The following is a 25172-nucleotide window of genomic DNA, read 5'->3' as shown; positions in this document are numbered from 1 at the left end:
CCATAGGGAAAAAAAAAAAAAAAAACAAAGGTACAAGCATTGGGCAAGGGAGTGGAGTAGTCTCAGTCTTACTCATATTTCCCCTCAAGAAGTCAAGACTTTTCATAGCTAGGAAGTTTTTAGTTCCGTAGAGTTCTTAAGACAGGCTCCCTAAATTCTTACCATTTGATTAGGACCCAACCCTGAGGTCAGCAGAAGCCTATTTGTCTGGTTATTCCATCACAGTAGGTGTACCTCCCTGTACACTGGGTGTAGCCCGAGTGTTGTAGATACTTTGAATCTGAATGACTTGATAAGGGTGACTGGAAGTAGAATACTACAGAGGTGATAGCTTCTGCAATCTTAATGTTCTAGGACTTCTGCACGAGTCACAATAACTGATTTTCCTTTATGGTGCCTGTGGACATTTGCTTTGTTCAGCTCCCTAGGCGACACTTTGTCCCTCATCCACCAGGGCCCCTGTACCTTTCCACCTGCTGTGTGGGCACTGGTGTGGTTCAGTTCAGTTCAGTTCAGTTCAGTCGCTCAGTCGTGTCTGACTCTTTGTGACCCCATGAATCACAGCATGCCAGGCCTCCCTGTCCATCACCAACTCCCGGAGTTCACTCAGACTCACGTCCATCGAGTCCGTGATGCCGTCCAGCTATCTCATCCTCTGTCGTCCCCTTCTCCTCCTGCCCCCAATCTCTCCCAGCATCAGAGTCTTTTCCAATGAGTCAACTCTTCACATGAGGTGGCCAAAGTACTGGAGCTTCAGCTTTAGCATCATTCCTTCCAAAGAAATTCCAGGGTTGGTCCCCTTCAGAATGGACTGGTTGGATCTCCTTGCAGTCCACGGGACTCTCAAGAGTCTTCTCCAACACCACAGTTCAAAAGCATCAATTCTTTGGCACTCAGCCTTCTTCACAGTCCAACTCTCACATCCATACATGACCACAGGAAAAACCATAGCCTTGACTAGACGGACCTTAGTTGGCAAAGTAATGTCTCTGCTTTTGAATATATTATCTAGGTTGGTCATAACTTTTCTTCCAAGGAGTAAGCGTCTTTTAATTTCATGGCTGCAATCACCATCTGCAGTGATTTTGGAGTCCAAAAAAATAAAGTCTGACACTGTCTCTACTGTTTCCCCATCTATTTCCCATGAAGTGATGGGACCAGATGCCATGATCTTCGTTTTCTGAATGTTGAGCTTTAAGCCAACTTTTTCACTCTCCTCTTTCACTTTCATCAAGAGGCTTTTTAGCTCCTCTTCACTTTCTGCCATAAGGGTGGTGTCAGCAGTGCTGAATGCTACAGGGAAATAGTCATGGAAGCTGCAGTTATTGTGATGCCAAGAACTTTTCTCCTCCAACCTCCTCCTCCTCTTTCTTTGTGTTGTCTTTCTGTTCTCTTTCTGAAAGAACATTTAGCTCTTTCACCGACTTTGTTGCATAGTTCAGAAACCTGGGATTAGCTCTGGTATTTTTCCCCTTCCCTCACTCTCCTGTATCCAATTAGTCACCAACTGTGCTTCATGTACTCATAATTTTTCAGCTGAGTTACTCCAGTAGCTTCCAGACAAGGCCCTCTCATTCCAATCTTGAAATCACTCTCACTATCGTTCGTATTATGACCAAATCTGATCTTGTCACTCCCTTGTTTAAAATCCCACCAAGTGCACTGCAGATACAATTCAAACCAGTCTCACAGTCAGGCCCTTGCTCCTCCCCTTGTACTGAAACAATGCCAAACTTCCTTGAGGCCTTGTTTCTTTTGTTTATTTACTTATTTGTTGACCGCACTGGTCTTGACAGCACATAGGGCTTCTCTTAGTTCTAGCGCACTATTGCAGGGCTTCTCATTGCAGTCCACTATCATAGTTGCCCCTCAGCATGTAGGTTCTTAGTTCCCCAACCATGGATCAAACCAAGTCCCCTGCATTAGAAGGTAGACTCTTAACCACTGGACACCAGGTAAGTCCTGAGCCCTTAGTTTCATCATCTGTAAAATGGGGATATAATTAGTACATACTTCATATGGTTGTTGTAAGGCCCCTCAAAACTGTTTCATGTCTCCTTGCCTTTGCACACAATATTCCTTTGCCTACAATACTCTATCTGGCTGATTTCTGCTTGTCTAATTGAATCTAGTGAAGATTCAAGTCAAAGGACCCCCTCCCTGATTACACAATCTGAGATGAATACCTCTCCCCTGTGCTCTGGCTTCCTGTGTGTTTCCCACTGGTAGCACCTTTTACATAGAGAAAAGTTGTCTGACCTTCATCTTTCTTTATCACCAATTTCTGGCTCACCTGTGCTTCATTAAGGTTTGAGAAAAAGAAGGGGCTCTGCAGACCTGGACTTAATACCAACTCTGCCACTAGCTAGTTAGATGACTTTGAGCAAATCATTTATCCTCTCAGTCTCCCATTTCTCCTAAGGAGGGAGGACCAGGTGATGCTAGAAATTTGTTTCCACTTCAAAATAATAAGCTTTAGGGAAGAGGAAAAGCAATAAGATAGTCTTAGAAAATAGAATATGTTATGAAATAGGATGTACCTTCCTTTACTCTCCTTTTTCTCCTTTTAGAGGTTGTTTTCTACTGAGAAAGCCGTTCATAAGGACTGGGCTCTCCCCAACCCCAGCTGGAGCAAGGACTTAAAACTCCTTTTTGACCAGTTTATGAAGAAATGTGAAGATGGCTCCTGGGAACGTTTGCCTTCATATAAACATACATGTACTCAAAAGAATGAAGACTTCAAGACCTATTTCCTTGGTAGGAACAACTACTCTCCCATAATAGAATACTTAAATATCAACTATAAAACTAAGAACAGATTGAAGCACTAGTTATTACTTGAAAAAGGAAGGAGAAAAGTGCTATATGGTTGCTATATTCTCCAGTTTTATAGGCCAGAAATCTCAACAAATTTTGCAGATTGTGGGAGAACATAAAGTCTATTGCCATTAGCAAGACTACCCCCACCATGGCATCATCATCAACATTAGCAGGAAGGGGCCCCAGAAAGCCTCCACCCTCCCACATTCTCATCACCTTTCTGTCTTGAGGCTGTCATCACTAACCTTAATTTAATATTTATCCCAATATGTGGCTCTGTCCCCCTAGGAAGCTAAGAACACTCAAGTCACCCCCTCATCTCACAGACTATAAACTCCCAAGGCAGACCACCCCACCTCCAACATACACACATTGCACTTCCTGTCTGTGTGTGTTTTAATTAATAGATTTTTTTTTTTTTTTTTTAGTAGTAGTTTCAGGTCTATTGGGCTTCCCTGGTGGCTCAGCAGTTAAAGCATCTGCCTGGAATGTGGGAGACCTGGGTTCAATCCGTGGGTCGGGAAGATCCCCTGGAGAAGGAAATGGCAACCCACTCCAGTACTCTTGCATGGAGAATCCCATGGACGGAGGAGCCTGGTAGGCTACAGTCCATGGGGTCGCAAAGAGTCGGACACGACTGACCGACTTCACTTTCACTTTCTTTCACTTTCAGGTCTATAGTGAAAAAAGTGGAAAGTGCAGAGTTCTCAAATATCCCTTACTTCCCTCTGCCAGGTTCCCATTTATTAATATCTTGTGATAGTAAAGTATATTTGTTATGATGATGAGACTGTATTGGTAACATGAACTTAAGCCCATAGTTTATATCAGGGCTCATTCTTTGTGTAATACTTTATGAAGTTTGACATGTATACTTTATGAAGTATAATGACATGTATCATACTGAATAGTTCCACTGCCTTAAAAATTCACTGTGTTCCTTCTGTTCATCTCTCCTTCCTCCCTCCAAACCCTAGGTGACCACTGATCTTTTCACTCTCTCCATGATTTTGCCTCTTCCAAAACACATACAGTATGTAGTCTTTTCAGATTATTTTCTTTCACTTAATAATATGCATTTTTAGGGTATATATTTATTTTTTCCATAGTACTTATCTCCATAAGACAATGCTTTGTGTTTTAATGGTTTCTCTCTCACCACTAGAGTGTTTGCTTCATAAGGGCAGAGATTTTGTGTGTGTTTTATTCCCCACTATATCTCCAGTGCTTAGAATAGTACCCGGTACATAGTAAGTGCCTTATACATACTTGTAGGAAGAAGAGAAATAAGAAGGGAGGGAGGAAACACACACCAGGGAACCTGCTTAAGATGCTGTACTTGGTTTTTTGTTTCTTTTTTTCACCTAACATCTCTGCCCTTCTGGAGTAATGAGAGACAAACCACTAAGTAATGAAAACAAAGTAAGTCAGATGGTAATACATGCTGTGAAAAAAATAAATTCACTTTATTTTCTTTTAATTTAAATTTTAGTAAGCCAGAAAGAAAAACACCAATACAGTATACTAACACATATATACGGAATTTAGAAAGATGGCAATGACGACCCTGTATGCAAGACAGCAAAAAAGACACAGATGTGTATAACGGACTTTTGGACTCAGAGGGAGAGGGAGAGGGTGGGATGATTTGGGAGAATGGCATTCTAACATGTATACTATCATGTAAGAATCGAATCGCCAGTCTATGTCTGACGCAGGATATAGCATGCTTGGGGCTGGTGCATGGGGATGACCCAGAGAGATGTTATGGGGAGGGAGGTGGGAGGGGCCTTCATGTTTGGGAATGCATGTAAGAATTAAAGATTTTAAAATTTTTTTTAAAAAAAGTCAAAAAAAAAAATAAATAAATTTTATTTTTTTACATTGCAATACTGTATTGGTTTTGCCATACATTGACATGAATCCACCACAGGTGTACATGAGTTCCCAACCCTGAACCCCCCCTCCCACCACCCTCCCCATATCATCTCTCTGGGTCATCCCAGTGTAGATGCACTTTAATAACAACAAAAGAGATTCCTCATATAGGAATTGGGAGGAACAATGTACGGCACCTTTTCTACCCATTGCTTTTTTTTTTTAAAAAAAAAAAAGGAAATTTATTAGCACATATACCTCATGTATACCTGGGAGATAGCCAGGGGAAAGTAGTGAGTAACTCCCCTAGATGGTCTAAGCCACTGGGTTAAATACCATTTCAACTAAAGACAAAAGAAAAGGGTTGGGGATAGGAGGCAGTATGGGGAGATTACCAGGAAAAGATGTAAGTTGTTGCTTTCTCCCTTGAAAGGATTCTCTTGTGATACAGAGTTTTCCATCTCTCTCTGATACAGAGATGGAGATTTTCTTTATATGTAAATTTCTGAGGTTATTGATATTTCTTCCTTGCAAAAAGTTAATGTCAGTTGTTTTGTAATAGAAAACAAGTTGGGAGCTTCCCTGGTGGCTCAGTTGGTAAAGAATCTGCCTCCAATGTGGGAGACCTGGGTTTGATCCCTGGGTTGGAAAGATTCCTTGGAGAAGGGAACATCTATACATTCCAGTATTCTGGCCTGGAGAATATCATGGATTGTATAGTCCAGTTCAGTTTAGTTCAGTCGCTCAGTCATGTCCGACTCTTTGTGACCTCATGGGTTGCAGCACACCAGGCCTCCCTGTCCATCACCAACTACCAGAGTTTACCCAAACTCATGTCCATTGAGTCGGTGATGCCATCCAACCATCTCATCCTCTGTCATCTCCTTCTCCTCCTGCCTTCAATCTTTCTGAGCCTCAGGGTCATTTCAAAAGAGTTAGCTCTTTTCATCAGGTGGCCAAAGTACTGGAGTTTCAGCTTCAAGATCAGTCTTTCCAATTCAGGACTGATTTCCTTTAGGATGGACTGGTTGGATCTCCTTGCAGTCCAAGGGACGCTCAAGAGTCTTCTCCAACACCACAATTCAAAAACATCAATTCTTCAGCGCTCAGCTTTCTTTACAGTCCATCTCTCATATGCATACATGACTAGTGGAAAAACCATAGGCTTGACTAGATGGACCTTTGTTGGCAAAGTAATGTCTCTGCTTTTTAATAATGCTGTCTAGGTTGGTCATAACTTTTCTTCCAAGGAGTAAGTGTCTTTTAATTTCATGGCTGCAGTCACCATCTGCAGTGATTTTGGAGCCCCCCAAAATAAAGTCTGACACTGTTCCCATTGTTTCTCCATCTATTTGCTATGAAGTGATGGGACCAGATGCCATGATCTTTGTTTTCTGAATGTTGAGCTTTAAGCCAACTTTTTCACTCTCCTCTTTCGCTTTCATTAAGAGACTCTTTAGTTCTTCTTCGCTTTCTGCCATAAGTGTGGTATCATTTGCATATCTGAGGTTATTGATATTTCTCTCGGCAATCTTGATTCCAGCTTGTGCTTCATCCAGCCCAATGTTTCTCATGACGTACTCTGCATATAAGTTAAATAAGCAGCGTGACAATATACAGCCTTGATGTACTCCTTTTCCTATTTGGAACCAGTCTGTTGTTCCATGTCCAGTTCTAACTGTTGCTTCTTGACCTGCAAACAGATTTCTCAGGAGTCAGGTCAGGTCTGGTATCCCCATCTCTTTCAGAATTTTCCACTGTTTATTGTGATCCACACAGTCAAAGGCTTTGGCATAGTCAATAAAGCAGAAATAGATGTTTTTCTGGAACTCTCTTGCTTTTTCCATGATCCAGTGGATGTTGGCAATTTGATCTCTGGTTCCTCTGCCATTTCTAAATCCAGCTTGAACATCTGGAAGTTCAGGGTTCATGTACTGCTGAAGCCTGGCTTGGAGAATTTTGAGCATTACTTTGCTAGCGTGTGAGATAAGTGCAATTGTCCAGTAGTTTGAGCATTCTTTGGCATTGCTTTTCTTTGGGAATGGAATGAAAACTGACCTTTTCCAGTCCTGTGGCCACTGATGAGTCTTCCAAATTTACTGGCATAAATTGAGTACAGCACTTTCACAGCATCATCTTTTAGAATTTCAAAAAGCTCAACTGGAATTCCATCATCTCCGCTAGCTTTTTTCGTAGTGATACTTCCTAAGGCCCACTTCACTTTCATTCCAGGATGTCTGGCCCTAGTTGGGTGATCACACCATTGTGATGATCTGGGTTGTGAAGATCTTTTTTGTGTAGTTCTGTGTATTCTTACCACCTCTTCTTAATATTTCTGCTTCTGTTATGTCCATACCATTTATTTCCTTTACTGTGCTCGTCTTTGCATGAAAAGTTCCCTTGGTATCTCTAATTTTCTTGAAGAGATCTCTACTCTTTCCCATCCTATTGTTTTCCTCTATTTCTTTGCATTGACCACAGAGGAAGGCTTTTTTATCTCTCCTTGCTATTCTTTGGAACTCTGCATTCAAATGGGTATACCCTTTTCAACAGGGTATACCTTTTCTCCTTTGCCTTTCGCTTCCCTTCTTTTCATAGCTATTTGTAAGGCCTCCTCAGACAACCATTTTGCCTTTTTGCATTTCTTTTTCTTGGGGATGGTCTTGATCACTGCCTCATGTACAATGTCACGAACCTCCGTCCATAGTTCTTCAGGCACACTGTCTATCAGATCTAGTCCCTTGAATCTATTTGTCACTTCCACTGTATAATCGTAAGGGATTTCATTTAGGTCATACCTGAATGATCTAGTGGTTTTCCCTACTTTCTTCAATTTAAGTCTGAATTTGGCAATAAGGAGCTCATAATCTGAGCCACAGTCAGCTCCTGGTCTTGTTTTTGCTGACTGTATAGAGCTTCTTCATCTTTGGCTGCAAAGAATATAATCAGTGTGATTTCAGTATTGACCATCTGGTGAAGTCCATGTGTAGAGTCTTCTCTTGTGTTGTTGGAAGAGGGTGTTTGCTATGACCAGTGTGTTCTCTTGGCAAAACTCTATTAGCCTTTGTCCTGCTTCATTCTATACTCCAAGGCCAAATTTGCCTGTTACTCCAGGTGTTTCTTTTCTTTCTACTTTTGCATTCCAGTCCCCTATAATGAAAAGGACATCTTTTTTGGGTGTTAGTTCTAGAAGGTCTTGTAGCTCTTCATAGAACTGTTCAGCTTCTGCTTCTTCAATATTACTGTTTGGGGCATAGACTTGGATTACTGTGATATCAAATGGTTTGCCGTGGAAATGAACAGAGATCATTCTGTCATTTTTGAGATTGCATCCAAGTACTGCATTCTGGACTCTTTTGTTTACTATGATGGTTAGTCCATTTCTTCTAAGGGATTCTTGCCCACAATAGTAGATATAATGGTCATCTGAGTTAAATTCACCCATTACAGTCCATTTTAGTTTGCTGATTCCTAAAATGTCGATGTTCACTCTTACCATCTCCTGTTTGACCACTTCCAATTTGCCTTGATTCATAACCCTAACATTCCAGGTTCCTATGAGATATTGCTATTTACAGCATCGGACTCTACCTCCATCACCAGTCACATCCACGACTGGGTGTGGTTTTTGCTTTGGCTCCATCTGTTCATTCTTTCTGGAGTTATTTCTCCACTGATCTCCAGTAGCATATTGGGTATATGTGTGTGTGTGTGTATGTATATATATATATATATATATATATATATATATATGCCTAAAATGTATACATTCTTTATTTTTAGAGTCAGCCTTTTGGGTTTCTTATTTGCAACACCCTTTGTATGTTCATTCAGCAACTATCTGTTGAGGATCTGTGCTCTACAAAGCGTATTCCTGAAACAAGCCTGAGTGCACAGATAGGGCTCCTGACTTCATGAATTTTTTACAAATATTTCTCATTTTATTCATTACCTTTCAATCATGTAAACGTATCTTTAGGGAGGTGTTTGGGGATTGTGATGTTTTGGGGTTGTTTTCTTTTTTCTTTTGGCCATGCTGTGCAACTTGCTGTATCTTAGTTTCCCAACCAGGATTAGCACCCATGCCGCCTGCAGTGGGAACAGAGAGTCCAAACCACTGGGCAGCCAGGGACTTCCCATGATGCTTGTTTGTTTGTTTGTTTCAGGACCCCAAGTGGGCCCTTAATGTTGCCTGGCCATCGTATTTCATTTTCCCCATGTCTCCTCACTCTCCTGCTCTCCTGGATTAAATTTTCCTACCTTCTTTTTCTCAAGCCTTACTCTTAGCTGCTCTTGTCTCCTGTTTCATAGAATCAAAGCAATCAGAAGAGAATTTCCAAACAACCCCTGCTTCTTCCCTGTATCTGTGCCTGATGTTCTGCTTTGTCCTGTGGTGAATGAGGTAGCCATACTCCAACGAGAGGTCAAGCTGTCGATGTGTGCACTATATCCCTTTGGCCTACTTAAGGACATCCCTTCTCTGCTACATCTTTCTCATCAGCGTGCAGACATGCCACATCTCAGTTTCTTTCTTCCTAGTCTCTCTTAAACCCTCTCCAGGCAGACTCTCACTCACACCACTCCATCAGAACTACTGTCACCCATGACCTTCATGTTGCTAACCAGTGACCTCACTTAGCTTTTGGCACAGCTGACGACTCTTTTCTCCTTGAATGTGGCTTTCAAGACGCCACATTCTTCTATTTCACTGTCTCTTGCCTTTTAGTTTCTTTTGCCAGTTCCTCCTTGTCCTCAAACTTGGTGTTAGGATGCCCCATGTCTCCAACCTTAGTACTCCTTGCTTCACTATACTCTGTTGGTAATCTCAGTCAGTCACATGGCTTTAGAGGCCATCCAAAAGATAGCGTCCTAATCTAATGGTTGAAATTTAGTGAGTGGGTTCAAATTTTGCTTCCACAATTTAAAGCTGGGTTACCTTGGGCAAGTTACTTTACCTTTCCTTGCCTCAGTTTCCTCATGGCATTTGCTGAGTACTTCAGTATTTGCTGAAGGAATGAAATGAAAATAAAACCACCTTTACCAATAAAAATGGTAATTTACAAGTTTCTTTATAGAACTACCAGTATAGAGAGAAATAAAAATTAACTATTTTACAAACGAGGGGGAAATTTAGCAGTTTGTAGTACTAATTCCATTCTAACTATTGAACACCTCACACAGTTAATTGAATATACTTAACCAGTGCAGTTTGGCTTCTATGCCAATAGCTCTACTTCAATTTCTTCACTTAAGCCACTAGCAACCTAATTGTCAAATTTGATGGACATTTTTCAGTCCTTACTGTGCTCAATCTAGCTATTAATTTCATTCTCCTTGAAATGTTTTGTCTGTTGGCTTTCACAAACTTCTCTGAGCAATTTTCCCTTTCTCCTTCTATCCACTCCGTAAATATCAGTGGTTTCTGGGGGTCAGTTCCCACATGTTTCTGCTCATCCTTTCACCCAACCTAACTACCCTCTCTTGCCTGAAACTTGACCCTCTCAGACTAGGGAGGAGTTTGAGGTCCTCTCTTCTACCCACACTTGCTTTCAAATCATTACTTCCTCTGCTTCTTAGAAAACCCCCATTCCTTTTGAGGTTTATACCTTCTGACTTTATCACCCTCAACTTCCTCTTTTTATAGCTGTCATCCAACCTCTCCCTCATATGTTGAGCATTTCAGCGCCTGGTTAACTGTCTTCCTCTCTACCCAGTTCCATACACCATTCTCGGCAACCCAGCATCCACATCATGGCTACTCGCTTTATTTACCTCCTCAGAAACTTTCTTTTGCACAGCCCCAACAACACACTCCCATAGACATCTTGAGCCTTTTCGTCTTCAGAAAATGCACAACCTCCAAATTCACACATTTAGACATCCTTTTTTTGACTACAACCCTTTTCCTACCGGCTTACTTGTGCAAAGGCCCTACAGAAAAAATTATTTGGCCTCATTAAGACTGTCATCTCATCGAGTCCTCTACTTTCTCACTATCTCCATAGCCCTCTTTTATCTGAACTTCTTTAGCATACTTGTATGGGATAACCCCAGCCCTGGATGAATCCAGCCATCTGCCACCACTTACTCGCACAAGCCCTCACATAGCTGGAGAAAATCACCCCTTGACTCAGAAAATTTTGGTGGTTGTGATTTGATAGTGTTTCTGTGATCTTCTCACTCACTCTCCTGCTCTCCTGGATTAAATTTTCCTACCTTCTTTTTCTTTTTAATATGCTCTCTTTTTTTAATTTTTATTTATTTATTCAGTTTTGGTTATGCTGGGTCTTCGTTGCTGTGTGTGCTTTTCTCTAGTTGAGGTGTGGGCTTTTCTCTAGTTGCAGCAAGCAGGGGCTACTCTTTGTTGCAGTACGCAGGCTTCTCTTGTTGCAGAGCACGAGCTCCATGGCCCACAGGGTTCACTAGTTGCAGAGTGTGGGCTCTAGATCACAGGCTTAGGTGGCACACGGGCTTAGTTGCTCCTTGGCATGTGGGATCTTCCCCAGCAGGGATCACACCTGTGTGCCCTGCATTGGCAGGTGGATTCTTTTACCAGTGAGCCACCAGGGAAGCCCCTCACTCATCTTTCTTATCGGCCTCCTTTCATCCCGCTGGCAGAGATTCTGAATGCAAATTTTTATCATGTTACTCCTCTGCTACCTTCAGTGTTATCTCATGTATTAAAAGACCAGTTCTTCTCAGATTTTAACATGAATATGAAGCAGCTGGGAATCTTGTTAAACTGTAGGTTCAGCTTCAGTAGGTCAGGAATAGAGCCCAAGAGCCTGCATTTCTAACAGACTCTCCCACCATCTTTTTTTTCCCCCATTTTTATGAGGTAACCTCAATGTTTAGTAACCTAGACCAGAAGTTTTGAAATCCTAAGTCAAAAATTAGAAAGACTTGAGTACTTGGGCCATCTTATGCGAAGAGTTGACTCATTAGAAAAGACTCTGATGCTGGGGGGGATTGGGAGCAGGAGGAGAAGGGGACGACAGAGGATGAGATGGCTGGATGGCATCACTGACTCGATGGACGTGAGTCTGAGTGAACTCCAGGAGTTGGTGATGGACAGGGAGGCCTGGCGTGCTGCGATTCATGGGGTCGCAAAGAGTCAGACACGACTGAGCGACTGAACCGAACCAAACAGATGCTTATCTTATCCTGAAGTCCCAGAATGTCAGAGTTGGAACAAACGTTAGGGGTCATTTAGATTTATCTACTTGCTGTATGGATAAAGTATGGAGAAAGGAGCAAATTCTAGGCCAAAGCTAAGTCACAAAAAATTTTCTGACTCCCAGGACAAGACTCTTTCTACTGTGCCATGAGACTGATTATCAATTTTAAGTTTCTTTGGCTCTTCAAATCATTCAATTTCTCAACAACTGCTAGAATGAACATAGTGTGTGCCTATGTGCCAGTTGTTGAGCACATGGAGTCCAAAAGACAGGGTGTCTGCCACCAAATGCTCAAGGCATAAATAACAGGCATCCTTTCTTGTCTTCCCCACTTCTCCCAGATCTTCTCATCTCATATCCTTTTCCAAGTTTGTAAATGTAAATCTTGCAGCAATAAAGGAAACAACATTCTACATAGCAAATCATGATGAGCTGTAAAAGAAAGCTGAGAGTTTGGGGAATTAAATCTTAAAATGGATATGAAAGAAAAAATATGCCCTTCCCTCAGAGCAGTAGTTTTTAGTCTTTATTTTGAAGTTACCTACATTTTGACTCACAACCCAGAACACACAACTTGTGCACAGTTGTGTAACTGAGAAAACATATCTAAATGAGTACACTAGTACTTATCCAGGATATATGTGAAGCATGAGGATTTTTTTTTAAGTTTCTTTTTAAAGTCTTACAACCCACTAACTTGATTTCATGAACCATAATTGTTCTGACCCTGAGTTTCAGACTCAAGCATCATAATCACATTGTATTAGGTTGAACTGGCTCAGTTTCTGATTCAGTATGATATCTATCTTCTGCTCAGGTTAAACTCATGTCTGCAAGGAAAACTTCTCTACTATTACATTCCTCACTTTCTTTAAATCCCATTTAAACTGCACTTATTTGCAGAAGGATTTCTGTCTGTATTTTATTATATTATTCCATATTCCCTTCACATTTATGTACTGTATTTCCTGATTGCCATGTGTTAGTACCTTGTTTTGATTTCATTTATTTTTTACTGTGTCCCCACTTAGACCAATTCCACAGGAGCAAATATCCTGTATTCTGTTTCTTTGGAACTCTCCCATCCCCTTCGATTTTGCACCTGGCTGGCATTTTAATCAATCATCCGCTGACCGGTGATTCTCGCAGGGAACAGATATTTGCCTCTGACATGGTGTTTTTCTCATACCTGTTTCTCATGTGTGCATCCATCTGGTTGCCCTGCAGACCCACAGCTTGTGGAAGAAGGATTATCACAGGCCCAGCTCTTCACCAGAGGCTTTGAGGACGGCCTGGGCTTTGAATATGTGATATTCAATAATAATGATGAGAAAAGGACAGTTTGCTTGTTTCAAGGAGGTCCTTATCTGCAAGGAATACCTGGGTAAGAATGATAGCCTAGAAATGTGGATCTAAGAGAGTATCTTACAGTATCACCTTGTATCAATGGACTACAATAAAGGCATTCAAGTGGTAATATAGACATATGCATATATTTACTGACATGGATATATATATATATATATAGAGAGAGAGAGAGAGAGAGAGAGAGAGAGATGTAAATTATTGAATGACAAAAGCATAGGACATAGTGCAAGCATATAATTTTAGGGAGTATCATTAACATGTTAATAATGGTTTGTCATTAGATGGCCTTATAGGCTTCCCTGAAGGTGGCTCAGCAGTAAAGAATCCACCTGCAATGCAAGTGATATGGGCTTGATCCCTGGGTCAGGAAGATCCCCTGGAGGAGGGCATGGCAACCCACTCTAGTATTCTTGTCTGGAGAATCCCAGGGATAGAGGAGCCTGGTGGGCTACAGTCCATGGTGTCACAAAGAGTCAGACACGACTGAGTGACTTAGCACACTTTCATCTAAATATATGCCCAGGAGTGGGATTGCTGGATCATATGGTAACTCTATTTTTAGTTTTCTAAGGATCCTCCATACTGTTCTCCTCAGTGGCTGTACCAACTTGCATTCCCCCCAACAGTATAGGAGAGTTCCCTTCTCTGACCTAGCAACAGCAGCAGATGGCCTTATAATCTTTAGTTTCTTTTTCTTCTGTTTGTCTGCATTTCCTAAATTTTTAAACAATGATATATATAGTTAGTTTGATAAAAACATAAATTTCCTAAATTGCATTTTAGCTTTTTGCTTACTTGTGACCTGATTATTATTAGGTTCTAGCTTTGTTACAAATACTACAGTATTATGCTATGAACAAAACAAAGGTGTGAAGAACATGAACATAATTTGATATTTAGTACCTTGAACATGAACTATTAAATAAGTGGAACTTTCAGAAATAAATTATATTGGATGCTTGGATAATTTTTGTCTCTGAAAGGGCTGTTCTCAGAACTTCTGAATACCTTTCTCGTTTCCTCCTGTTGTACCTAGATTCCTTCATGGAGGTGCCATAGCAACAATGATAGATGTTGCTCTTGGTTCGTGTGCAGCTGTATCAGGAGGAGCTATCATGACTGCAAATCTCAACATCAATTTTAAAAGGTAAATTCATGGGTATTCTTTACTTCTTAGGTGTCAGAAGTTGGATTCCCCAGCAGCAGACCCTGAGAAAAGGATTTCTATGCAAGAAAGAAAGTACTCCTAGAGGAAACTAGCTAGGGCAAGGGAGAAGGACAGGCAAGGAAGTCACCCAAGGTTAGGCTCTCAGTCCTGCAAATGGTAGCTTCATCCTGAACATGCAAAGAATTCCAGAGTGAAATGTGTACCCCGGGATTGTCCCTACCTCAGGCAAGGGAGCTGGAGTCTTCATATTCTCTCACACATTCATCATAAGAAAAGAACTACCCTGGGACCATAAATTCCCAAGTACTTCTTGCTCACAGTCTTTGAGCAGAGCAGGCTCTCAGAAAAGTATCCAAAAAGCAAAGCGAAAAAAGGATTGGAAGGAATCAGAGTGAAGCACGAAATACCACTACATAACAAAACATAAGTTTTATATAACATTACACAAAGAAATAAAAGGGCAGCAAGAAAAGTTTGGTATCCATCAAAAACAAAGCTCAGCATGATCTTAATTCTTCAATTATGCAGCTATACCTCTACAGTTAATCAAATATTATGGATATTGGCATAAGCATAGAGAAGGAGACCAATGGGGCAGAACAGAGTTTAAAAACAGAGGTTAGTAGAGATGAGCTCCAAACAAGGTTCTGAGGGTTATTATTTCACACAGTAGGAAGCATATAGGTAACAAAACATCTCCATATTATATCACAGAGAGTTGGATGGCTTCTGTGGCAGTCATCAGGGAGCCATGCCTCATAGATTATGGGTTTATTTACTTTAAGTAATACTTACCCAGGTATGTCCTACTCAGGGCATTCTATAGAAAAAGACTCTTCCCCCTAGCATGTATCATTTGTTTATTTCAGGGGTCAGCATAACTTTTTCTACAAATCTTTTATGCTTTATGGGCCATACAGTCTCGGCGGCTACTCAACTCTGCCAGCATAGCACAAAAGCAACCACAGACAATACATAAATAAATGGGTATACCTGTGTTCCAATAAAATTTTATTTTTAAAACAGGTAGCTGGCCAATGAGACATACTTTGCCAACTCCTGGTCTAATTACCTGCAGGCCCAGGGGAAAAAATTAGTCAGAGTCACTTGCCTCCTGGGAGTGTTTCTCTTTGCTTCCCGCAACACACACACACACACACACACACACACACACACACACACACACACACACACACACCAAAAAACTGGAGGCCAGCTGCTTTAACTTCCTCCTCCCCAACTGCCAATAATAGTAACTTCAAAATAAAAATAACTTAAACAAGATAGAAACTTATGTGAAAGAAATCTAGTATGGCAGCTCCAGAGATGCAGGCTCTTCCCGGCTCATCTTTTCACAGTTCAGAGTGGCAATAAGAGCTGTCATCACATGTCCTGCACAGGATTGAGTAATAAGGATAGAACTGTCTTCTCTCTTTCAAAGAGACTTCCTATAAGTACTGCGGAACACACCCATTTAATCTCATTAGCATTAAAGGAGATTGGGAAAGTGGTTCCTTAACTGCTGTCACTGTCACCCCAGTTAAACTCAGTGTCATCAACTAACACAACTACAGACATTTTTAAAAATTTTATTTATTTTTTGTCTTGGTTGCTGAACGAGGGCTTTCTCTTGTTGCGGCAAGCAGCGGGGGCTACGCTCTTTAGTTGCAATATGCTGGCCTCTCATTGCAGTGGCTTCTCTTGTTGCAGAGCATGGGCTCTGGGACACACAGGCTTCAGTAAGTTGTGGCTTATGAGCTTAGCTGCCCTGGCAGCATGTGGAATCTCCCCAGACCAGGTATCAAACCCATGTCCTTTGCATTGGCAGGTAGATTCTTAACCACTGGACCACCTGAAAGTCCACAACTATAGACATGTTAATAAATCCACACATAAATAATACAATATAAATTATTTTAAATACTAAAGCACTAATTAAAAACATAATTGGATTTAACTAAACATCAAATTAGTTTCTTCTAATTATCAAATTATCTCAGTGATTACAAATCTTATTATTTCATCTACACTTAACCTTGCATTTCCCAGGTGGCACTAAGGTAAAGAACCTGTCTACCAATGCAGGAGACATAAAAGACTTGGGTTCGATTCCTGGATTGGGAAGGACCCCTGGAGGAGGGCATGGTAACTCACTCCAGTATCCACGCCTAGAGAATCCCATGGACAGAGGAGGCTGGCAGGCTGCGGTCCGTAGGGTTGCAAAGAGTTGGACAAAACTGAAGTGACTTAGCACACATGCAGATGTATTCCCCTTTTTTTTCAATTTTGTTGTCTCTGTCTTTGGTGTCATATCCAAGAAATCATTGCTGAACCAACATCATGAAGCTTTTCTCCAATGTTTTCTTTTAGGAGTTTTATAGTTTTAGGTCTTTCATATAGGTCTTCAGTCCTTTTCACATTATTTTTTTTATATGTGGTTTAAGGTAAGAGTCCAGCTTCATTCTTCTGCTCGTGGATATCCAGTTTTCCCAGCACTATTTTCTTAAGAGACTGTGCTTTCCACATTGAGTTCTTTTGGTCACTTGTAGAAAATCATTTGACCGTATATGTGAGGGTTTATTTTTAGGCTTTCTGTGCTATTCCATTGATCTATATAGTCTGTCTTTAGCCAGTACCACACTATCTTGATTATTGTAGCTCAAACTACCGCACAATTGCACTCATCTCACATGCTAGTAAAGCAAGGCTCAAAATTCTCCAAGCCAGGCTTCAGCAATACATGAACCGTGAACTCCCTGATGTTCAAGCTGGTTTTAGAAAAGGCAGAGGAACCAGAGATCAAATTGCCAACATCTGCTGGATCATCGAAAAAGCAAGAGAGTTCCAGAAAAACATCTATTTCTGCCTTATTGACTGACTATGCCAAAGCCTTTGACTGTGTGGATCACAATAAACTGAGGAAAATTCTGAAAGAGGTGGGAATATCAGACCACCTGACCTGCCTGTTGAGAAATCTGTATGCAGGTCAGGAAGCAACAGTTAGAACTGGACATGAAACAACAGACTGGTTTCATATAGGAAAAGGAGTACATCAAGGCTGTATATTGTCACCCTGCTTATTTAACTTATATGCAGAGTACATCATGAGAAACGCTGGACTGGAAGAAACACAAGCTGGAATCAAGATTGCTGGGAGAAATAGCAATAACCTCAGATATGCAGATGACACCATGGTTATGGCAGAAAGTGAAGAGGAGCTAAAAAGCCTCTTGATGAAAGTGAAAGAGGAGAGTGAAAAAGTTGGCTTAAAGCTCAACATTCAGAAAACGAAGATCATGGCATCCAGTCCCATCACTCCATGGGAAATAGATGGGGAAACAGTGGAAACAGTGTCAGACTTTTATTTTGGGGGGCTCCAAAATCCCTGCAGATGCTGACTGCAGCCATGAAATTAAGAGACGCTTACTCCTTGGAAGAAAAGTTATGACCAACCTAGATAGTATATTCAAAGGCAGAGACATTACTTTGCCAACTAAGGTCCGTCTAGTCAAGGCTATGGTTTTTCCAGTGGTCATGTATGGATGTGAGAGTTGGACTGTGAAGAAGGCTGAGCACCGAAGAATTTATACTTTTGAACTGTGATGTTGGAGAAGACTCTTGAGAGTCCGTTGGACTGCAAGGAGGTCCAGCCAGTCCATTCTGAAGGAGATCAGCCCTGGGATTTCTTTGGAAGGAATGATGGTAAAGCTGAAACTCCAATACTTTGGCCACCTCATGCGAACAGTTGATTCACTGGAAAAGACTCTGATGCTGGGAAGGATTGGGGGCAGGAGGAGAAGGGGATGACAGAGGATGAGATGGCTGGATGGCATCACTGACTCGATGGACGTGGGTCTGAGTGAACTCCGGGAGTTGGTGATGGACAGGGAGGCCTGGCGTGCTGCGATTCATGGGGTCCTCAAAGAGTCAGACACTACTGAGCGACTGAACTGAACTGATAATGTGTTTTGAAATCAAGAAGTGTGAGATTTCCAACTTTTTCCTTCTTTTTCAAGATTGTTTTGGCTCTTTGGAGTCCCTTGAGATTCACGTAAACTTTAGGTGGATTTTTCTTTTTCTACGAAAAATGTCATTGAGGAGAGAACAAGATGGCAGAGAAGCAGGTGGATGTGAAGAACATCTGTCTCATGGATACATCAGAATATACCTTCAGACACAGAAGTGCATGCAGAACACCAGCTGAGAGCAGATGGGAGTACTATAGAACCATGCAAAACTTGGTAGAATAAAGGAACTAGGGGGAAAAATAGGAATGTTAGTAGGACTGGACCTGCCCTCAGCGGGTGGCGGAACTGAGGCAGGTGTCCGATACCCACACTTGGGCAATTGTCTGAGTCAGAGGAGAAACATTTAAGGCTGAGAGTAAGACAGCTGCTTTGTAGCAGCCTAAATGGAATGAGAATCAGACAGTCCTTGCCGCTGCCATACATACCCCAGACAGGGATGCAGGTCCCCTGGAAAGCACAGAGGCTGGGAGCTGGAGTTGAGGGGTTGTGGAGCAATCCCAGGGCGAGGGCTGCTGTTGACTGTGGAGAGACCAAGGGGAGGTGAGGAAGGAGACTGTGGTGGGAAATACCTGTGGAGGAAAGCCGGGCAGCCATGGAAGCCAGGCGATACTGCTGAGTCACACGTGGCAGGTGGAGCCATCACTGTCGCCTCTCTCTCCCCATACGCCAGCATTGGCAGCTGAACAATAGAGAGGCTGGCCCATCAAACACCTGACACACTGAACTACAGAGTAGGACCCCACCCTGGGTGCTCCTTTAAGTGACTGATGTGCCAAACTACAGAGTAGGACCCCAGCCAAGGAGGCCCTCTATGTGCCTGACGCACCGAACAACAGAGAAGGGCCCCATGCAAGGGAGCAAGCACTCTAAGTGCCTGAATGGATGGAGCTACAGAGAAAGACTGGCCAAGGAGGCCTTCTGATCGCCAGCTACAAGAGACTCGAAAAAAACTCTGAGAGTGCCATAACTCCTATGGTGGAGGCAGTTCATGTCCCTGTACACTTGGTGCTGCCAGGGTCCCCGCAAGCCAAGCAGCTACGCCACCTTCATGCTCAACTCTTACGGGGCAGAGCTGCCACAGACCAAAAAAGTCTTGCATCTATGCGCACAGGGTTGCTTCGGTCCTGTCCAACTCTTTGCACCCCTGTGGACTGTGGCCTGCCAGGCTTCTCTGTCAGGGGGGTTCTCCAACCAAGATTACTGGAGTGTATTGGCCAATACTGGTTGCCATACCCTTCTAGAGCACTGTATTTCCTGCTGCCCTAGCTGCCAACTCCCCTGAGTATCCGGTGCTGCCAGAACCCCTGTGACCCAAGCAGCTGCACCATCTTCACACCTGGCCCTCACAGGGGCAAACCCAAGTCCTGCAGGGCAGCCTCAGGAGCAAACCCCAGTGGACGACCCACATGTAGAGGTGGAAATAAAACCACAGTTGAAACCCAGAGGCAGTGTGGCTACAGAAGAAGACCCAAAACCTTCCCACCAGATGTACAAGCTGCAGATTAAATCTACACAATCAACTAGGCAGACTCTGTGTCTATGAAATATATAAAAGGACACTGAGAGCTCCCAAAAAAGAAAACGCACTAGTTCTGATAGCTGTGGACATTGGAGACAAGAACACACAGGTGTAGGACCAAATTAGAATCTGAGCTGCCCCTACAGCAGGTCCCGAGACCAGCACAGTGTTGGAGGGCATCCTAGGTGAGGTGGACTGTGACTCCCAAAGGTGGAAAGGACTCTGACACCAGTGACTCAAGCAAAACATTTATTATTCTTATGTTTTGACTCGTTCTATAGATTCTTTTGGATTTTTTTTCCTCCCTTTTATAGTTGTCAATTTTATTGGCATTATGAAATCTAATTAAGCTTCTGAGCTTTTTTTTTCCTCAGTCGCATTTTTTATTGTTGTTTTAAACCTCTGCCTCTATGTTGGGCTTTTGCAGTTCTGGGGAGTTTTCCTTTTTTTTTTTCTTTCTTTTCTTTTTTTTTAATTTCAATTTTTTTTAACCTATTACTATTTTTCTACATTTATTCCTTTGTTTCCTTTTCCTACTGTTCTTTTCCCCTTGCAGTTAAGTTCAGTTCAGTCACTCAGTCATGTCCAGCTCTTTGTGACCCCATGGACTGCAGCACGCCAGGCCTCACTGTCCATCACCAACTCGCAGAGTTTACTCAAACTCATGTCCATTGAGTCGGTGATGCCATCCAACCATCTCATCCTCTGTCGTCCTCTTCGCCTCCTGCCTTCAATCTTCCCAGTATCAGGGTCTTTTCAAATGAGTCAGCTCTTCTCATCACATGGCCAAAGTATTGGACTTTTAGCTTCAACATCAGTCCTTCCAATGAATATTCAGGACTGATTTCCTTTAAGATTGCCTGGTTTGATCTCCTTGCAGTCCAAGGGACTCTCAAGAGTCTTCTCCAACACCACAGTTCAAAAGCATCAATTCTTCAGCACTCAGCTTTCTTTATAGTCCAGCTCTCACATCCATACATGACCACAGGAAAAACCATAGGCTTGACAAGACAGACCTTTGTTGGCAAAGTAATGTCTCTGCTTTTTAATATGCTGTCTAGGTTGGTCATAACTTTTCTTCCAAGGAGTAAACATCTCTTAATTTCATGGCTGCAGTCACCATCTTCAGTGATTTTGGAGCCCCCCCAAAATTAAGTCTGACACTGTTTCCACTGTTTCCCCATCTATTTCCCATGGAGTGATGGGACTGGATGCCATGATCTTCGTTTTCTGAATGTTGAGCTTTAAGTCAAATTTTTCACTCTCCTCCTTCACTTTCATCCAAGAGGCTTTTGAGTTCCTCTTCACTTTCTGCCCTAAGGGTGGTGTCATCTGCATATCTAAGGTTATTGATATTTCTCCCGGCAATCTTGATTCCAGCTTGTGTTTCTTCCAGTCCAGCGTTTCTCATGATGTACTCTGCATATAAGTTAAATAAGCAGGGTGACAATATACAGCCTTGACATATTCCTTTCCTGATTTGGAACCAATCAGTTAGTTCCATGTCCAATTCTAACTGTTGCTTCCTGACCTGCATACAGATTTCTCAAGAGGCAGGTCAGGTGGTCTGGTATTCTCATCTCTTTCAGAATTTTCCATAGTTTATGGTGATCCACACAGTCAAAGGCTTTGGCATAGTCAATAAAGCAGAAATAGATGTTTTTCTGGAACTCTGTTGCTTTTTTGATATTCCAACGGATGTTGGCAGTTTGATCTCTGGTTCCTCTGCCTTTTTGAAATCTAGCTTGAACATCTGGAAGTTCAGGGTCACGTACTGTTGAAGCCTGGCTTGGAGAATTTTGAGCATTACTTTACTAGCATGTGAGAGAAGTGCAATTGTGTGGTAGTTTGAGCATTCTTTGGCATTGCCTTTCTTTGGGATTGGAATAAACACTGACCTTTTCTAGTCCTGTGGCCACTGCTGAGTTTTCCAAATTTGCTGGCATATTGAATGCAGCACTTTCACAGCATCATCTTTCAGGATTTGAAATAGCTCAACTGGAATTCCATCACCTCCACTAGCTTTGTTCGTAGTGATGCTTCCTAATGCATCTTGACATCTCATTCCAGGATGTCTGGCCCTAGTTGAGTGATCACACTGTCATGGTTATCTGGGTCTGTATTCTTACCACCTCTTTTGATATCTTCTGCTTCTGTTAGATCCATACCATTTCTGTCCTTTATTGAGCCCATCTTTGCATGAAGTGTTACTTTGGTATCTCTAATTTTCTTGAAGAGATCTCTAGTCTTTCCCATTCTATTGTTTTCCTCTATTTCTTTGCACTGATCACTGAGGAAGACTTTCTTGTCTCTCCTTGCTATTCTATGGAACTCTGCACTTAAATGGGAATATCTTTCCTTTTCTCCTTTGCTTTTCCCTTCTCTTCTTTTCACAGCTATTTGTAAGGCCTCCTCAGGCAGCCATTTTGCTTTTTTGCATTTCTTTTTCTTGGGAATGGTCTTGATCCCTGTCTCCTGTACAATGTCACAAACCTCCATCCATAGTTCATCAGACACTCTATTAGATCTAATCCCTTGAATCTGTCACTTCCACTGTATAATCATTAAGGGATTTGATTCAGGTCATACCTGAATGGTCTAGTGGTCTTCCCTACTTTCTTCAGTTTAAGTCTGAATTTGGCAATAAGGAGTTCATAATCTGAGCCACAGTCAGTTCCCAGTCTAGTTTTTGCTGGCTGTATAGAGCTTCTCCATCTTTGTCTGCAATCTGATTTCGGTATTGACCATCTGGTGAAAATAAAACTAACAAATTGACCCAGTGAATAAAGGAAACCAAAAATTATATCTACCAATTAAGAACAAAACTAAAACACAAACTGGAAAACAAAACTAAAGCAAGGTGCCAAATGGGAAATAAAGCAATGAAAATAAAACTAACAAATATGTTGAGAGGGAAGGAAAGAAAGAAAAGAAAGAATAGATATGCAATAGTTAGTTTTGTTCTTAACTGGTAGATATAATTTTTGGTTTTCTTTGTTCACTGGGTCAATCTACTGACTTTATTTCTGTTGGACTGTTTTGATTTTGCTTATGGGTATATAAATGCTTAGCTGGAAGAAGCACAAGCTGAAATGAAGATCGCCGGGAGAAATATCAATAACCTCAGATGTGCAGATGACACCACCCTTATGGCAGAAAGTGAAGAAGACCTAAAAAGCCTCTTGATGAAAGTGAAAGTGGAGAGTGAAAAAGTTGGCTTAAAACTCAACATTCAGAAAATTAAGATCATGGCATCTGGTCCCATCACTTCATGGGATATAAATGGGGAAACAGTGGAAACAGTTTCAGACTTTATTTTGGGGGGCTCCAAAATCACTGCAGATGGTGATTGCAGCCATGAAATTACAAGACGCTTACTCCTTGGAAGGAAAGTTATGACCAACCTAGATAGCATATTGAAAAGCAGTGACATTACTTTGCCAACAAAGGTCCATCTAGTCAAGGCTATGGTTTTTCCTGTGGTCATGTATGGATGTGAGAGCTGGACTATAAAGAAAGCTGAGTGCTGAAGAATTGATGCTTTTCAACTGTGGTGTTGGAGAAGACTCTTGAGAGTCCCTTGGACTGCAAGAGGTCCAACCAGTCCATCCTAAAGGAGATGAGTCCTGGATGTTCTTTGGAAGGATTGATGCTGAAGCTGAAACTCCAATACTTTGGCCACCTCCTGCAAAGAGTTGACTCATTGCAAAAGACTGATGCTGGGAGGGATTGGGGGCAGGAGGAGAAGGGGACGACAGAGGATGAGATGGCTGGATGGCATCACCGACTCGATAGACATGAGTCTGAGTGAACACCGGGAGTTGGTGATGGACAGGGAGGCCTGGCGTGCTGTGATTCATGGGGTCGCAAAGAGTTGGTCACGACTAAGTGACTGAACTGAACTGATGGGTGTATATGTATATGTGTATATTCAGTCACACTTTTTATTGTTGTTATAAACCTCTGTCTCTATGTTGGGCTTTTACAGTTCTGTGGAGTTTTCCTTTTTTTTTTTTCTCTCTCTCTCTTATAATTCTAATTGTTTTAAACCTATTATATTTTTTCTATGTTTATTCCTTTGTTTGCCTTTCCTACTATTCTTTTCCCCTTGCAGTTAATCTTTTTTTTTTTTGCAGTTAATCTTTAATGTATATAAATCTTCGTCTACCTCTGTTTAACTTTTGCATTTAATATTCTTTCTTATTTTTTCCTTTCTTTCCTTTCCTCTCAACATATTTGTTAGTTTTGTTTTCATTTCTTTATTCCCCACTTGGCACCTTGCTTTAGTTTTATTTTCCAGTTTGTGCTTTAGTTAGTTTTGTTCTTAACAGGTAAATACATTTTTTTATTTCATTTGTTCTCCAGGTCAGATAACTGTACTGTATTTTTATGGGCTGTTTTGACTTTGCTTTTGGGTACATATGTATACTCCATTATTTTAATTATTATTTGCCTGATTTTGTAACTGCCGTTTGTCTGGGGTTCATCTTTGCTTTGGAGAAGGTGATGGTACCCGACTCCAGTACTGTTGTCTGGAAAATCCCATGGATGGAGGAGCCTGGTAGGCTGCAGTCCATGGGGTCGCAAAAAGTTGGACACGACTAAGCGACTTCACTTTCACTTTTCACTTTCATGCATTGGAGAAGGAAATGGCAACCCACTCCAGTGTTCTTGCCTGGAGAATCCCAGGGACGGGAGAGCCTGGTGGGCTGCCGTCTGTGGGGTCACACAGAGTCCGACACGACTGAAGCGACTTAGCAGCATCTTTACTTTCTCGTTTTGGGGTATTTGTTTTAATCTTACTTAGTGCCATAGCAAACCACTTGTGGAATCTTCATTCCTGACCAGAGATCAAACCCTGTGCCTTTGGAGTGCACTGACTCCAAGACCCTAGACTCCCAGAGAACTAGCCCTAGGGGGTATCAAATAGTGAAAGCTCACACAAAGGAAACCACTTGAATACAAGACCCAGCATCACCCAACCACCAGTAGCACCCTGTGCAGGATGCCTCATCTAAACAACAAACAAAACAAAAATATAAGCCCAATGATCAGTAGACAGGATCACCACCTCACTCAACCTTGCCCATCAGAGGAAAAACAAACAAACAAACGAAAAACTCAGCACAAATCTCACCCTGTACAAAGCTTACACAAAGCACTGGACCAAACTTAGGAAGGCAGAAACCAAAAGGAAGGAAGAATTCAGCATT

At 41.9% G+C, this 25172-nt stretch overlaps 1 protein-coding gene across 1 annotated transcript in view; it reads left to right on the top strand.

Moving 5' to 3' along the window:
- The window catches only part of THEM4 (thioesterase superfamily member 4), a 49004-nt gene that overhangs the window by 10637 nt on the left and 13195 nt on the right, over positions 1 to 25172 (top strand). Inside the window, exons 2-4 of the mRNA XM_005677585.3 lie at positions 2571 to 2757; positions 13104 to 13260; positions 14281 to 14391. Of these exons, the coding sequence (XP_005677642.1) occupies positions 2571 to 2757; positions 13104 to 13260; positions 14281 to 14391 (455 nt within the window). The remainder of the gene's footprint in view (positions 1 to 2570; positions 2758 to 13103; positions 13261 to 14280; positions 14392 to 25172) is intronic.

Source organism: Capra hircus, chromosome 3 (genome assembly GCF_001704415.2).
Source record: "Capra hircus breed San Clemente chromosome 3, ASM170441v1, whole genome shotgun sequence".
Taxonomy (NCBI): domain Eukaryota; kingdom Metazoa; phylum Chordata; class Mammalia; order Artiodactyla; family Bovidae; genus Capra; species Capra hircus.
Note: the sequence above shows the minus strand (reverse complement) of the source record. Positions and strands in the feature narration are given on the sequence as shown.